At 36.5% G+C, this 14,443-nt stretch overlaps 1 protein-coding gene across 1 annotated transcript; it reads left to right on the top strand.

The window, feature by feature from the left end:
- The first annotated feature begins 5,061 nt into the window (after positions 1-5,061).
- Positions 5,062-6,192, top strand: LOC149029240 (histidine-containing phosphotransfer protein 4-like). The gene is made up of 6 exons (XM_089142705.1): positions 5,062-5,121; positions 5,380-5,510; positions 5,626-5,694; positions 5,785-5,859; positions 5,966-6,038; positions 6,157-6,192. Exons 1-6 carry the CDS (start codon positions 5,062-5,064, stop codon positions 6,190-6,192), a joined length of 444 nt encoding a protein of 147 aa, XP_088998831.1.
- The last annotated feature ends 8,251 nt before the right edge of the window (positions 6,193-14,443 follow it).

The following is a 14,443-nucleotide window of genomic DNA, read 5'->3' as shown; positions in this document are numbered from 1 at the left end:
GGAATAGATGGTTGTAAGGATGCATCATCTTTTTCCTGATCTCAACCAAGAACAAGAACGAAGAAAGAATAATTAGAAATCCTAATTAGGTTAAACATGGATCATGAAGAAAATATAGTGATCAAGTTTAGGTTAACAAAAATATCACCCAAGGGAAAGAGAAACAAAGAATCAAGATTCACCCATGGGAAATAGAAACAAAGAATGCACAATCTGAAAAAGTGTTGGGAAGTTTCCAACAGATAAAAGAACATTAGGGTTTCAGATATGGTTACCTCTCATGAGAGTTACCCATAATTAATTCTCACAAAAACAACCCAAGATAGATAAAGGAATCTCTCATTAGTATTTCAAAATATTGAATGGAATTAGAAAGGGTCTACTAATGAGAGAAAATAAGGTTCTCAGTTAAAGTGAAAGGAAAGAAATTCAAATCATACAATTAGGGATTTACTAACAAGAATCCGTGTATCCCACGAAAAGACTAGGGAGAATAAAGATTCACCCTTAGGACAAAGAATTTACAATCAAGAAAGGTTTTGGGGAGAGTCCAAAGAATTAATAGAAAATAGAAGGGTTGCCAATTGGTTACCCTCTCATGAGAATTACCCAAGAATTTCCCTTCAAAATCTCACCCTTTAGGTTTCCAATGGTCCAAGGAAAATTAGGGATCAACTCCTCAATCATGAGGACACAAGGGAAGGTTATGGTAATAATATGAGACATTCCCCACAATCATAAAGATAGGTAGAAAATTAGGGAAAGTATCATTAAGAGCTTTGGTGGAATCAAATTCAAGAATCATCGCCATATGGCTTTCAAGAACATAGAGTGAATTGTGGAATTCACTCTACGGCTAAAAGAATTAAAGAAGAGGTCATTACAGTAGTGTAATACCCTTCTCAAAATCAAAATATCAGAAGTAGAGAAGAAAAAATGAATTAAAGAAGAAACGAATTGAATATTAACCTTTTAGAAGAGGAACCAATGAAGAATTTTGAAGAGATGCTTGAGGATCTTCCTTGACTTCGAAGGAGAGGTTCTAGGGATCTTCCCACGTTCTCCAAAGACTTAGAATTGAATGAGAGTGAAAAACATGGAGTTCCCCCTTTTACATATCACAAAGAGTTCAAGAATTACTAGGGTTTCACTAAACTGACCAAACTGACCCTGTTGGTTGATTGGTCGCCAAAGAGGAAGTTCAAAGGTCTTTCCCACGCCATCAAGAGGTTTAGAAACATAATGGGAATAGTTTACCACGAAATTATTGAAATAAAGCTTTTGAAAACCTTCAAAACAGATATTTACCAAAATGCCACTGCCTGGACAGCTTGTTCAAAACAAAGGATTTAATGGGCCTAACTTCAATATTTTTGGATGGGCTTCTTTCAACGCATCATACTACTTACCTAGTATGGAGGGATGTCTTCAAACCAGGTCCAACTAAGCTTTAGGTCCATCAATCAAGTTCTTCTTCACAAATAAATAGTTCAACACCAAATCAAGTAAGGTTTCCATAAGGAAACACCATCATCAATATCCATGGGTTTTGAGTCAAACACTATATCTTCTACTGAGACGGCCCACAAAGACATCTTCCTCATTTTGGGACATTGGATCAAACCTAAGGGAAAGGTCTGACATGGCTTCCTAAGATTTTAAAAGATAGTAAAACTGAAATCACGGTCAAACTTCAAAGTCAACATTAAACAAAACCCGACTTCACCCAAAACAGATCGGGTCTTCGGGCTAGATTTGGGCTGGGTGTCACAGCCGGTGTGCTTCTGGTACCCTTCGTCGGAAAAGTTGCGTTTCGCCGTAATGGATTATCTCGGCTTTTTCTACCAGTCACCGATCCGGTGGAGAGCCTCTGATGTTCGGACCAAAGCTTAGTCTACAACTACTACTTCCTCCCTCCCCAAATAACGAAGGACAACGACGGTCCTCATGGCCAAGCACTCTGCACAAATAGCAAACCAATGGAAGTTTTTCCCATTTAATATTCACTACATCTTGCTTTCCAGTTCTTCTTCGAAGAGGAATGATTTGTTTCAACGGCTTCTTGCGATCAACAGTGACTCGGCACCTGAAGTATCTTACCTTTGTCCCAAATTGAATGCCATCGATGAGCATCCCCTGTCCAGGTGAGCTTGCTTTTTCAGCGATTTGAAACCCCAATTCGGTATCGAGTATGTCCACTAGAATATTATGAAATTGGAACCATAGATCTATGTGGTTGAATGTCAAGTTCTTCTCTTCTTTCCAGAGTTCGAGTATGAGAGGATTACCCGCAACTGACCATGGCGATTCTTCGATGACATTCAGCATGTCCTAAGTATGTCCAAATTGGAAGGAGTACATGTCAGTATCTAGTTGACCAATAGTAACTGGTTTCACTGTATTCCATGCCATAGGCAATGCTTCATATACTGATTGCCTTCAATAATTTTTCCCTGCTCTTTGCTCTCTTACTTCATCTATTTCCAGCTCCTCATCATCAGAGAGAATGAGGTCAGTATAAGCAGATTGTCCTTCTTCAAGCTGTCTTGCTGGAATATTTCGCCCTCTTCCTCTGCCTCTAGCAAGTCTTGGTATTTCCATGCTATTACTTGCTTGCTCAGACCAATAGGTTATAGTTAATTGCTTCTGTTGTTGAAAGCTTCTTTGAACTTTGCTAATTCGACACTCCTTTTGGAGGAAATCACTCACTATTGGAGGAAAAAAAGTCACTCACTATCGGAGGAAAAAAAAGTCACTCACTATCGGCTAAGGGTGTAAGCCTGACAGATCAATAAGTAATTAACTAATAAATCATGCAACATGTAAGAAACGAACTAGGGAATTCCAATGGTGAACCACTGATATCAGTGGAGACTATTACTTATACCTTAGCGAGTGTTGAATATTGAATCCATGACCTTTGCTTCACTAATTGGCGCGGGTCATCACCACTTGACTTCAACAACCCTTTAATGATGATTTTGTAAAATCTTATCAACACCATGTGTTAGACCCATGGTTTGAAGTGTCGGCGATATATTACCATGTTAGAGTGGGGCGACATGACACCCCCCTCTGACATGAGGTCGATGATATATCGTCGATATGCCTCATGTCACCAATGTCGCTTCTCTTTCTTGTTTTTTGCATTTTAATCCTATTTTGCTCAGATCTTTGACATTTACGAGTACATCTTGCTTCTTTATCGCCGACTATTACATTGTTTTTGTCGATTAACCAGGATTCATACAAATCTACGATTTTTCTAGACTTCTTGTTTCGCCCTCATACAGCTGGGCATGTGTCGATTAAGAATATTAGTTTAGGTGATGTTTTATGTCATAATAACGCCCTTAGTGTGTTTATTGGCTTCAAGTTAGGCTACACAACAAAATTCAGACTAAAATGATCCCAAATACCCCTCGAAACTAGGGGTCGATTTTTCATCGACACCCCTCCAAATGTTGCCTGACATATCATGATATGTCGTGTTGGTGGTGTCACCGGCCACTGACATAGCTAGAGACATAGAGCAATTTTTCGAACCTTGGTTTAGACCATGATAGAGACAAGCCAAGTGGCACCAAGCATCGCATCAAGTGATAGGTATATGTGGCAAACAAATGATGGATGATGTGTCATGTTTGAGTCTAGATGTGACATTCTAGATTCTGGAGTGACACTTGCCACATGTGAAGTTGATTAATCTTCTTCTTCTTCTTCTTTTTTTTTTTTTTTTTTTTTTTTTTTTTTTTTTTAATTTTTTAAGCCATTTAATCCATTTCATATGTTAAAATGAAACAATTCTTTTTGTGATCCATCATTGCGGAAGGTGCCATCGATGATTTCACTTGGTAATGGCCACCATCTCTTCTTCTTCTTCTTCTTCTTGATCTCGATCGTCCACAGCACAGTGCTGCACATTAATTGCGTAGCATTGAAGTCGAGCCCAAAATTGAGAGGTAAAAGCAAATCGTCACTACTTGTCAAGGAGGACAATTCAGCAAAACAAATCAACGCTTTCATGTGTGATGGTGTAATGAAACAGCCCCAACCTTTGTCGTTTGGTGGTAGCCATTATTATTTTTGGATGAACAAAATTTTGGAATTCTTACATGCGATTTTTAATTGATGTACTTTTAAGTTTTAGAAACAAAATCCATAGTTGCTCATTCTTCAAAGGACCTATTTGATAAAATTGTTTTGTCTTGCATGATTTTTGACAATATAAATTGAAATTTATGATCCGAAAATTACTTTTGACGCAACAACTGTTTCTTGAAATAAAAGTTGGGTGCGAGTAAACTTTAAGTGATATAGTTTTGAAAGGGACATTTACGGAATTTGACATTCAAGAGTTGGAATTGTCATTCGAGTTGGATTTGGATTTAGAGTTGCAGGAGAAGTACAAGAGATTCAAATGCTTACATAGAGTTGTTTCTATTTCTGAAAACATATTTTATCAAATGCTTAAAAATGTTTCCACTTTTAGAAATACTTAGAACTGTTTTTGATGTTACTCAAAGCAGAAACGCTTGGTGGCTTATCAAACGAGTCCTATGCTTCAATTGCAACAGGGAAGAATAATACCTTAGAGTCTTCAAGGAATAATCAAGAGAAAAGTCCTTAGTGTAGGGATTTTTGTTTACTTGTATTTTTTGTCCGTAAATAAAAGTTATAATTTTCTACAAAAAAACAAATATATTCTCCCACAAAAAACATTAATTAATACATTACAATGGCAACTACACACCCAAAAATATTTCTCTCTGGAAAAAGAAAAAAAATCACTTTACGCAAAAATTTTTGTTCCCTAGCTAACTATAAATCATTCAAATGCAAAATGAATGTATGTTAATCTGTTGCCTTCGCACAAATCTTTTATTGCAAGGTATCACGCGAAAGTGCACAAAAATAGATGTCTCTCATCTTCTCCCCATGTCCCTGTTCCTTCTCCTCCTCTCTTATCTTCTCTAGTCTAATGCTTGGGTTGGTGTTTATGTCCAACAAACCTCATTTTTAATAGTCCAAAACTACCTTCTCACATTTTCCCATTCAAAAATGGACAAACGTCATCTGATATATCATGTTGCTATCTTGAAAAATGCTCTCTTCAATGAGGTTCTATCCCTCTTTTCTTCTGTAGCTGACCATGATTGTCACCTTAATATAATTAATCTTATTCTAGTATAAAAACCTGAAATGTGAAAGTTTCTCGTAAACTTCAATGAAAAAAATATTTCATTTTAGCATCTGGTACATAGTAGGATTTAATGAAGTTCAAAATAGGGTTTCTAACATCTCCTCTAGCTGTACACTGAACATTTGTCTGTTCATTCTCTAACTTCATCCGATAAAATAAATGGCGGATTGCTGCAGGGTTACCTTGATCCGCAGTTTACTCATTTAGAAGAGTTGCAGGATAAGAATAACCCTAGTTTTGTTGAAGATACTATTAATCTTTTCTTCAATGATTCTTCACAAGATATGAATAATATGGAGAAAGGACTGTAAGTTAATCCTTTTAAGAAAAAATTTAAAATTTCATTACTAGGTTTCTCCTCGCTTAATCTTTTTATTTATAATAACATTAATAATTAATTATGATGGAGATAATTTACACAGGAATGAGGATCCCATTGATTTCAATAAGCTGAAGTTTTACATGCATAAACTGAAGGGTAGTTGTTCATGGTAATTATTGATAATTAAAAACTAATTTGTGGATATGATATCACCTTTAAAGCCAAAAATTAAAAACAATTAATACATGATTTGTAACAGTGTTGGAGCTAAAAAGATTAAAGATGCAACTACTTCAGATTTTCAACAATACTGTGAAACTAGAAATGTAGTAGGGTAAGTGTTTGTATTCTACCTATGCTCTCTTTCTCATTTAAAAGAGTTAACCGACTGTCTCTGCAACTGGTCCAATTTGAAGTTCATGTGATGTATGCGTGTGCAGATGCAATAATGCTGTGGGACTGTTGAAGATGGAACATGCAGTTCTAAAAGAGAAGCTTCAATCTTACTTTCATGTCTCTCCTTGTCCTTAGATCTACTTTCTTCTCCACTTCTACTTTGTATGTTCTCTTGCTTGGTTTAATCACTTTGTGCACGGGTTTGTAATTTTCTTTACAATTGTTGATGTTTCAGTATGAAAGAGTAGCTAGACCAGATGACGGTGCATAAGGTTTGGAGTCTGAATCTTCTATCTCCATGCATAGAGGATGTTCTGTTCGATCTGATATCCTTCTACCATGCATTTAGAAAGGAGTCTACCTCTGAATATTGACAAGGTGCACCAGAAGTGGATCCATTCCTAAATTATGTGGTGGAGGGATGTAAAGAAAATATAGTCCTCTACCATCACAGATAAAGGATTCCAGCTCCTTTGGAGAAAAGGATGAGAATGAGAACATGGATATCAACATAGGAAAAGTTTCTTCATAATCAATTTAAAAAGCAATTGTGGACCAAGGTTTTCCATTTCCCACCATTAATGGCAAAATTACGTTATAAAAATAGTATTTTTAGTGCTTATTTGGATCTACTTATGCTTGGTAAACAAGTGGTGGTACTCGTCAAAGGGTCCTATCCCCTATATGCTGGCTATCTCTTCATAAGTTCTTATACCATTTCTTGCATCACAATTGGTGCAACATATGTGGGTTATATTTATGAGTTTTCTTGTACAAATTCTGACTCGGTCCAAATAAGTTAAACCGGATTCATGACCTTCAATCGAGGAATACGAATGAACAGGAGAGCTCGACCCTTTGTCCCTGAGATGGCATGATGACAGAACAAGACGAGTGGTTGAGAGTGAACATACTTTGATTAATAAGGCGAATTGCGGGAAACTCAGTGCTCGGGTTCGCCACAAGACGTGTTGGAAAGGATTGGAACTCTAAAATGGTTTCCTAAAGAGATCTTCAGCAAAGATATCCCACCCACTGAGAATTGTTAAATTTATCATACACATTTACACAAAAGAACCCAATAATTAACGTGGCTTGACATTCATTGTGAAGCCTACATCCACGGCAAGAAAACCTCAATCAACTTATTTATGGGGTGAGGTTTCATTATCTTGAAATGTAAAGAGTAATAATTCCATAAGAAATTAAGTTCTAATATGATTCCCCCTCTCTGCTAGTCTCCTTATAGAGTTGGGAGACTAGCAAGTTATATTCATAACACTCCCCCTCAAGTTGGGTCGAAGACATCATTTGAGGTCAACTTGCTCAACGCAATTTGAAACGATCCCTTTTGCAAGCTGATTTTCCCTTCTTACATAAGGGGTTTCTATAGTTCCATTCTGAACCTTCTCACGAACAAAATGACAATCAACTTCAATGTGTTTAGTGCTTTCATGAAACACCGGATTAGAGGCAATGTGTATAGCCGCTTGATTGTCGGTGAATAGCTTCACGGTTTTTTTAGAACTTCTCAACCCCAATTCTTGAAGGAGGCACCAATCCAGATTAATTCACTAGTTGCAGACGCCATTGTTTTGTACTTTGCTTCTGCACTAGAACGAGCGACAATATTTTGTTTTTTACTTCTCCAAGAGACTAATTTTCTCCTACGAATACACAAAAGCCAATAGTTAATCTTTGATCAGTAGGATTGCCAGCCCAATCTTCATCGGCATATCTTTCAATGTTTGTGTGTTCATTCTTCTTCATGCAAATGCCCCTTCCTGGAGAAGACTTAAGATAACGTAGTATGTGATTAACCAATTCTATGTGCCCTTTGGTAGGATTATATTTAAACTAATTGACATAGCTCATTGCATATGCAATGGCAGGGTCGGTAATGGTCAAGTAAATTAATTTTCCAACCAACCTTTGAAAACAATCATTATCTTGAAATGGAGAATCATTACTATTAACCTTACAAGTGTAATCCATAGGTGTGTTGGCTGGTTCCACACTCAATTTTCCAGTTTCCTTCAACAAGTCAAGAACATATTTCCTTTGAGAGATGAATAATCATTTACTAGACCTTACAACTTCAATTCCAAGGAAGTACCAAAGCTGTCCTAAGTCCTTGATGTCAAAAGTCTTCTTCAAATATTCTTTGAGGGTATTGATTCCTTGATGATCATCTCTAGTAATTACAATATCATCCACATATACTAAAATTACTGTTGTACCAGTAGAAGTTTTCTTTACATGGAGAAATTTGATCCACTTCTAGTGAATCCAAATCTAATATGAGATGTACTTAACTTTTCATACTATGCTCGTGGCGATTGTTTTAGGCCGTATATTGCTTTCTTCAATTTACAAGCAAGTCCATCTTGTTTTTCTAGTAGTGGCCTGAAAGGATTTCCATACATACTTCTTCTTGTAAGTCTCTCTGTAAAAATGCATTTTTTACATCCATTTGCAAAAGTGGCCATCCACAATTAACGACAACTGACATCAACACTTTTATAGTATTCATATTAACTGCAGGATCAAATGTCTCACTATAATCAACTCTATATGTTTGAGTATATCCTTTGGCAACAATCCTTGCCTTAAATCTAGAATCCCTCACTCTTGAATTTGGTCTTGTAGGCCCAACAACATCCAACTGGATGTTTGCCACTTGGGAGTTGCACTATATCCCATGTTTTGTTTTTATGCAGAGCTTCTAGTTCCTCATTCATAGCCTTCACCCATTTAGGTGAATTCTTAGCTTTAATAAAATTGGCCAGCTCCTGTGGTCTTCAATGGTTGAAAGATATATAAAATATTGAGGGGAGATATGATCATAACTTATATGAGACTGGATTGGGAACTTAGTTGTATGATGAGTGGTAAAATCGTGCAATCCCTCTGAAGGCTGAGAGACCTGAGTAGATCTGTGAATTGGAAATTGTGCTTCAGTTTCAACTGTATCACTTCCTGTAATAGGTGCATTTGTAGTTGCTTCACCATGTAGATTTCTGTTAGTATCTTCTGTCACACGCCACCCGCCGGTCTCGGTTCCGCCTGACAACCTGTGGGTGCGATCTGTCATAGGATCCACGGTCTTACCATCAATATTAATAAATGCAAAAATAGTAATTATAAGCAATAACAAGTCTTCAAATTAGAAAGGATTACAAGAGTCCAAAAATACTCCAAAAATGAATTAAGAAAAGAATCAAAGTAATCAAGTTTCCAAAATTTGTCAAGTGCAACGGAAATAATAAACTAAATCAGTTTCTTTCCAGTAGCTTGCTCTTAAGCCAAAAACTGCTCTTCTAATCTAGGAATAAAGGGGGGGGGGTTTCTACAGTTCTTCTCGAAGGACTTCTAAAAATGTCGGGTTATCTGCCTCCTTCTACCGTCAATGGGTGTTGTAAGCGCACTCCAAGAACTCGCAAGAGGCTTCGTGGCCTATATCTCCATCTCCCACTGACGGTACCATATTCTCTTCATAGGAGTTGCTCCAGTCATACGGAACTTCTCCTGATTTTGAAACACTATCTGTACAGTATAATTTAACATACAAAAAAATGAATGAGTTTTGAAGAACTTAGAAAGGATAACACATCTCACATACATATGACAATATATCCAAGTAAGCATATATGTAATGAATAATATGCAAGTATATGAATGCTACTAAGATCTAACTATGCAAGTCTCTAGACGGCTGATATGCTTTAAGATATAACACTAGTCCTCCTCTAAGTAGGTCTAGTCACTTTGATCCCTCACGGATTGGTTACCTTTGTTGGGATCCTGGGTAAAGGAGTTCAGTCCTCGTCAATCAACCATGGCTGGGGTTTAAGTCAACACTCTCTTACCACGACTATTGGCATGAGTACTGGCGTATGTCGGGGTTTCTAATCCAACGCAAGGTTATACAGTAACATACTATAGAAGTCCAAATACTTCCCCTATGGCACCAACCAACTTGGTTCCTTATCTTTCTCTACCTAGGAATGAGAACTCTCACGGACTGGCTACTGCTGTTGGACTCCATTCCCTAACCCTATGGTCATCCACATATTGTTGGGGTAGATGCTCTTATGACCCCTCACGACTCGACCACTCCTTGGATGTCCATGAGTCCAAACTCTAACATATGCAACCTTACCAATACATGATCAACAGTGGACCATTGAATCTTTGGACGGACTGGTTACCGCTGTAGGATGAAACAGAGACACATCATTATTATCACGGCTCATTTGGCTTCAATTCCCCTACCGAAAGGGTAGTAGCATGTAAGGTTACCTAACCATGCAATCTAGACTCCCTAAATATGCCATCCATCAATCATGATAGTGCTGGGGGCATCAGTGAGCATGTGTCCCATACCACAACCCTATGATATCCCAAGCAATGGATACCCAAATGGATACCCTTTAATCACAACTACATTACATCATCAACTATTATAACATAATCATTCAATCTATATCATAAAGTGATAAAGTATATATAAACATCATTTACAACATACATTCAACTACAATTCAATGACTTATACAACTACAACAAGTTACATGAGCAATGAATAATGTAAGAATTAAACAATTCATCATATAGCATGACATCACATATAAATAAGAAAATGTGTCCGTACCTGTAAATATGTAAAAGCTTACTAGAATGCAAATAAACTATACCCACAACACTTCCAGTAAACTAAGAGATCACCTAAATATATAGTCGCAAAAATACATAGAAGACATGAGTCAAATTAGAGCAAAGGCCAACTTCACAGAGTTACTGTGACCTAGCCGGTCACTTGGGCGGTTGGTTGGGTACCTGTTACAGACTACTTCTAAGTCCGAAATTCCGACTTTTGATCTCCCAATTTTTATTCAGTTTTGGGAAGATTTAAATCCGAATTTCTTCCTTAAGGAGTCTACAACACCAACATGAAACAATAACCTAAAATTATAAAGATTCAATATTCAAATCATCTCCTTTGATTAGATCTATCTTTTATTTGAATGCAATGACTCATTTTCGGACAAGATCTAATCAAATTCACTGATGGGTAGAACCAATACAATTCAACCCCCACCAACCAAAGGGGAACAAAACCACATCATTCCAAGAGATGAAGAAAGAAAATAGAGAGTGTGGGAATCACTTACCTCTACTAGATTCGTAAAACGGATGAAGGATTGGATCTACTTCGCAAACCACGCTTCTCTCACCTTCCATCACATGTTTTCTGCCTCCTAACCGTCCACAGCAGCAATCCCAAATAGAATAATGAATAAAAAGGTCGAAGTTTGCTATATATATGGAATTGGGGGCAAATTAGGGCAAAAATCCCGCAAGCAAACCGACGGTCGCTTTGGGGCGGTTGATTGGCCAATCAACCGCCTTAAGCACCTGCCCCCTAGTACTTTTCAGTACTTGGGTGTTTTGCACAAGGGGTTGATCCCCAACTCAAACCTAACCCTATACAACTTGTGGGGGAGATCTTACCTTGATTCCATACATCTTCAAACACCTTTTGATTCCTACTGTTGATCCACTTTCCTAGTAAGGCAGGTTCTTCATCAAAACAATCCATATCCATGGGCTTAGGATATGGATCATGGACTTCAATCTGGATACTCCACAACTTATTCCAGCTTGACCTTCGAGTTATCGAACCTGCAATATGGATCCCGGGTTAGAAATACGAGGGTTGTTGCATCTTCAGTGACATCACCTATAACAGTGCTACCTTTAGTGGTGTCGCCCATAACATTGTCTTTGTTAGCATCAACCCTTATAGACATGTTGTTTGGTATACTTGGTATCGGGGCAAGAACAAATTCACTATAATCTGGCTCCCCTTAAGTTTGATTCTTGCTAGAGAAGAACATATGAGGTTCATCAAAAGACACATCCCGTGAAATAAAAAGTTTATTAGTATATGGGTCAAAGCACTTGTAACCATTTTTAGTAGAGGAGTATCCAAAAACCACACATTTGCGAGCATGAGGATCAAGTTTATCACCACCCTGGTCATGAATATAAATAATGCAACCAAAAACTCGAAAATGAGACATCATGATTGGACGATCATTTAGAACCTCTAAGGGTATCTTAAAGTTCAAAACTGTACTGGGGAGACGGTTGATTAGGTAACAACTCATGTTGACAACATCTGATCAATAAGTCTTGGGAAGATTCCCATGAAATAATAAATATCGAATCATCTCAAGTATATGTCTGTTTTTACGTTCAACAATCCCATTTTGTTGAGGAGTGCCTGTGTATGAAGTTTGATGTAACATTCCCAAACTTTTAAGATATAATTGAAAGGGCCTATTGGTGTCTTATGTCCCATTATCTGTTCAGAAAACTTTAATGCTACTCTGATATTGAGTCAAAACCATCTAGTAAAATTCTTGAAACATCTATAGCACTTCATTCTTGGAAAACACTAAATACAACCATGTAGCTCGAGATTTATCATCAAAAAATTAAACAAAATATTTGAATCCGTAGAGTCTATAGGAGAATGCCAAACATCAGAATGCACTAGATCAAACAATCTACTTGAAACATGAGTACTATGTGGAAACGGGTTCATATAATACTGTGAGACTGAATGAAGTACTATAATAAAGGTATAATTTTTCCAAGAGAGTATTATATTTCTAAAGAAGTTGCCATGGCAATCCTCCTTGCTCTCTTCTCTTAGATTTTGACCAAGTCAAAAAGATAGAATTTCCTAATCATCAAAAAAGGAGTCAAAGAAGCATGAACAACGTCCTTCTCTTTTTTTTTTTTTTTTTTTCATCAACCTTTTCTAACATTCACGTCAGCAAAAAACAGCGGCTAAAAACGAAAGCAACATCAGAAAGCTTAAAAATGCAAGCAACTTCCCCTTCTTTCTTCTTCTTTTTCTCAAGAGACCTGCTGCCTACACCTTCAACTATTTGTTCAGCTTGACTGCTACAGTTCCACCGTGATTGGGTTTTGAAGTAGAGATATTGAGAATCGTTGTCATGCCGACGACAAAAGGGAAGTTGTCAAAGAAGTTCCTAATCGGAACCCGCTCTAATACCATGTTAAATTTATCATAAACATTCACACATTAGAACCCAAGAATTAACGTGATTCGACATTCAAAGTCTACATCCACGGCAAGAAAACCCCAATCAGCTTATTTCTGAGGTGATGTTTCATTATCTTTAAATAGAAAATAGTAAAAATTTCATAAAAAAGTTAAATTCTAATATGATTCCCCCTCTCTGCTAGTCTCCTTGTAGAGTTGGGAGACAAGCAAGTTACATTCATAACAGAAATCCTTGAAGTAGCTACAGGAAATATTCTTGAAAATGAGTCTAATACCAACTAGACTCTAATGTGCCCCATAAATATAGGATCAGACTAAAAAGAAAAACCTACCAAGTACACATCAATAGGTTAATCTATATAAACCCTTCTCCCATCTTAAAGGTAACTAGTCTTTTTAAAGTTTGCTCATTGCATCTATTATTTGCCTTTTTTCTTTGACTCTACAACTGCTTATTTGCACCATATTTTCTTAGGACGGTCCTGCTTGTCATTGTATTTAAGTATTAAATCCAATTTACCGAGATTCAATCTTAATTCATCTAAAGAAGTCTGATTTGGATGCAACGAATCTATTTATCTCTTATCTCCAGATTTTCTAAGATATTGTTGTAGGTAGACTGACACATCAGTTCCTTAAAATATCCAATTGATAAGTAACTTTCTAAGATAAGTTGTTGGAGCCATGAAAGATTGCTTCACCAATCCAAACACGAAATCGATAAATTAATCCATATATTATTTCAAATCATATATTACCAAACTGCTTGTAAGATCTCTTTTTTGTGGATAAGATACTAAAAAAATGAGTTCTTTCTTTCTTTTCATTTTTTATCAGAAGTAAATCTTAATATGATATAATGTGGGGTTTTTTTTTTTTTTTTTTATTATTAATTTTTTTAAAACTAAGATAGCTATAAAAGAAGTGTTCTAGTCATTTTAATCATGATATGCTTCAACAACCAAAACATAAAAAAATTAATCAAGGAAACTCAAAAAAAATTAATAGTTCTCACATAAAGGCATGAGGTATTATCTTAAAACATGAAACAGTTCAAATTGGTCTTAAATTTAATGCATTATACTGGACAATTAGAAATGATGTGAACAGCATATCTGTTTGATTCAATAAATAGGAAAGCACTCTCAAAAAGCACATCCTGTCAGCCAAGTTAAAACGATGTAAACATGAAGAACAGAGAATGACATACACATACAAGCCAACATTTACATGGTTAACTCAGAGACTATATTCAAAGATTACATCTGCAATAAAGCAATGATCAATTTCATTCTATCTGAAGTGTATCCAGGCATACTTTCGTGTGCCTCGAATAAAATAGCCATTTATATATAGTTTAAATATAGGGGGCAACCTAAAATAGTCATTTATATATAATTTAAATATGGGAATATGGGAT

This window comes from Hakea prostrata, chromosome 1 (genome assembly GCF_041222555.1).
Source record: "Hakea prostrata isolate BN-2017 chromosome 1, UWA_Hpros_2, whole genome shotgun sequence".
NCBI lineage: Eukaryota > Viridiplantae > Streptophyta > Magnoliopsida > Proteales > Proteaceae > Hakea > Hakea prostrata.
The sequence above is the reverse complement of the archived record's forward strand: the minus strand, read 5'-3'. Positions and strand labels throughout refer to the sequence as shown.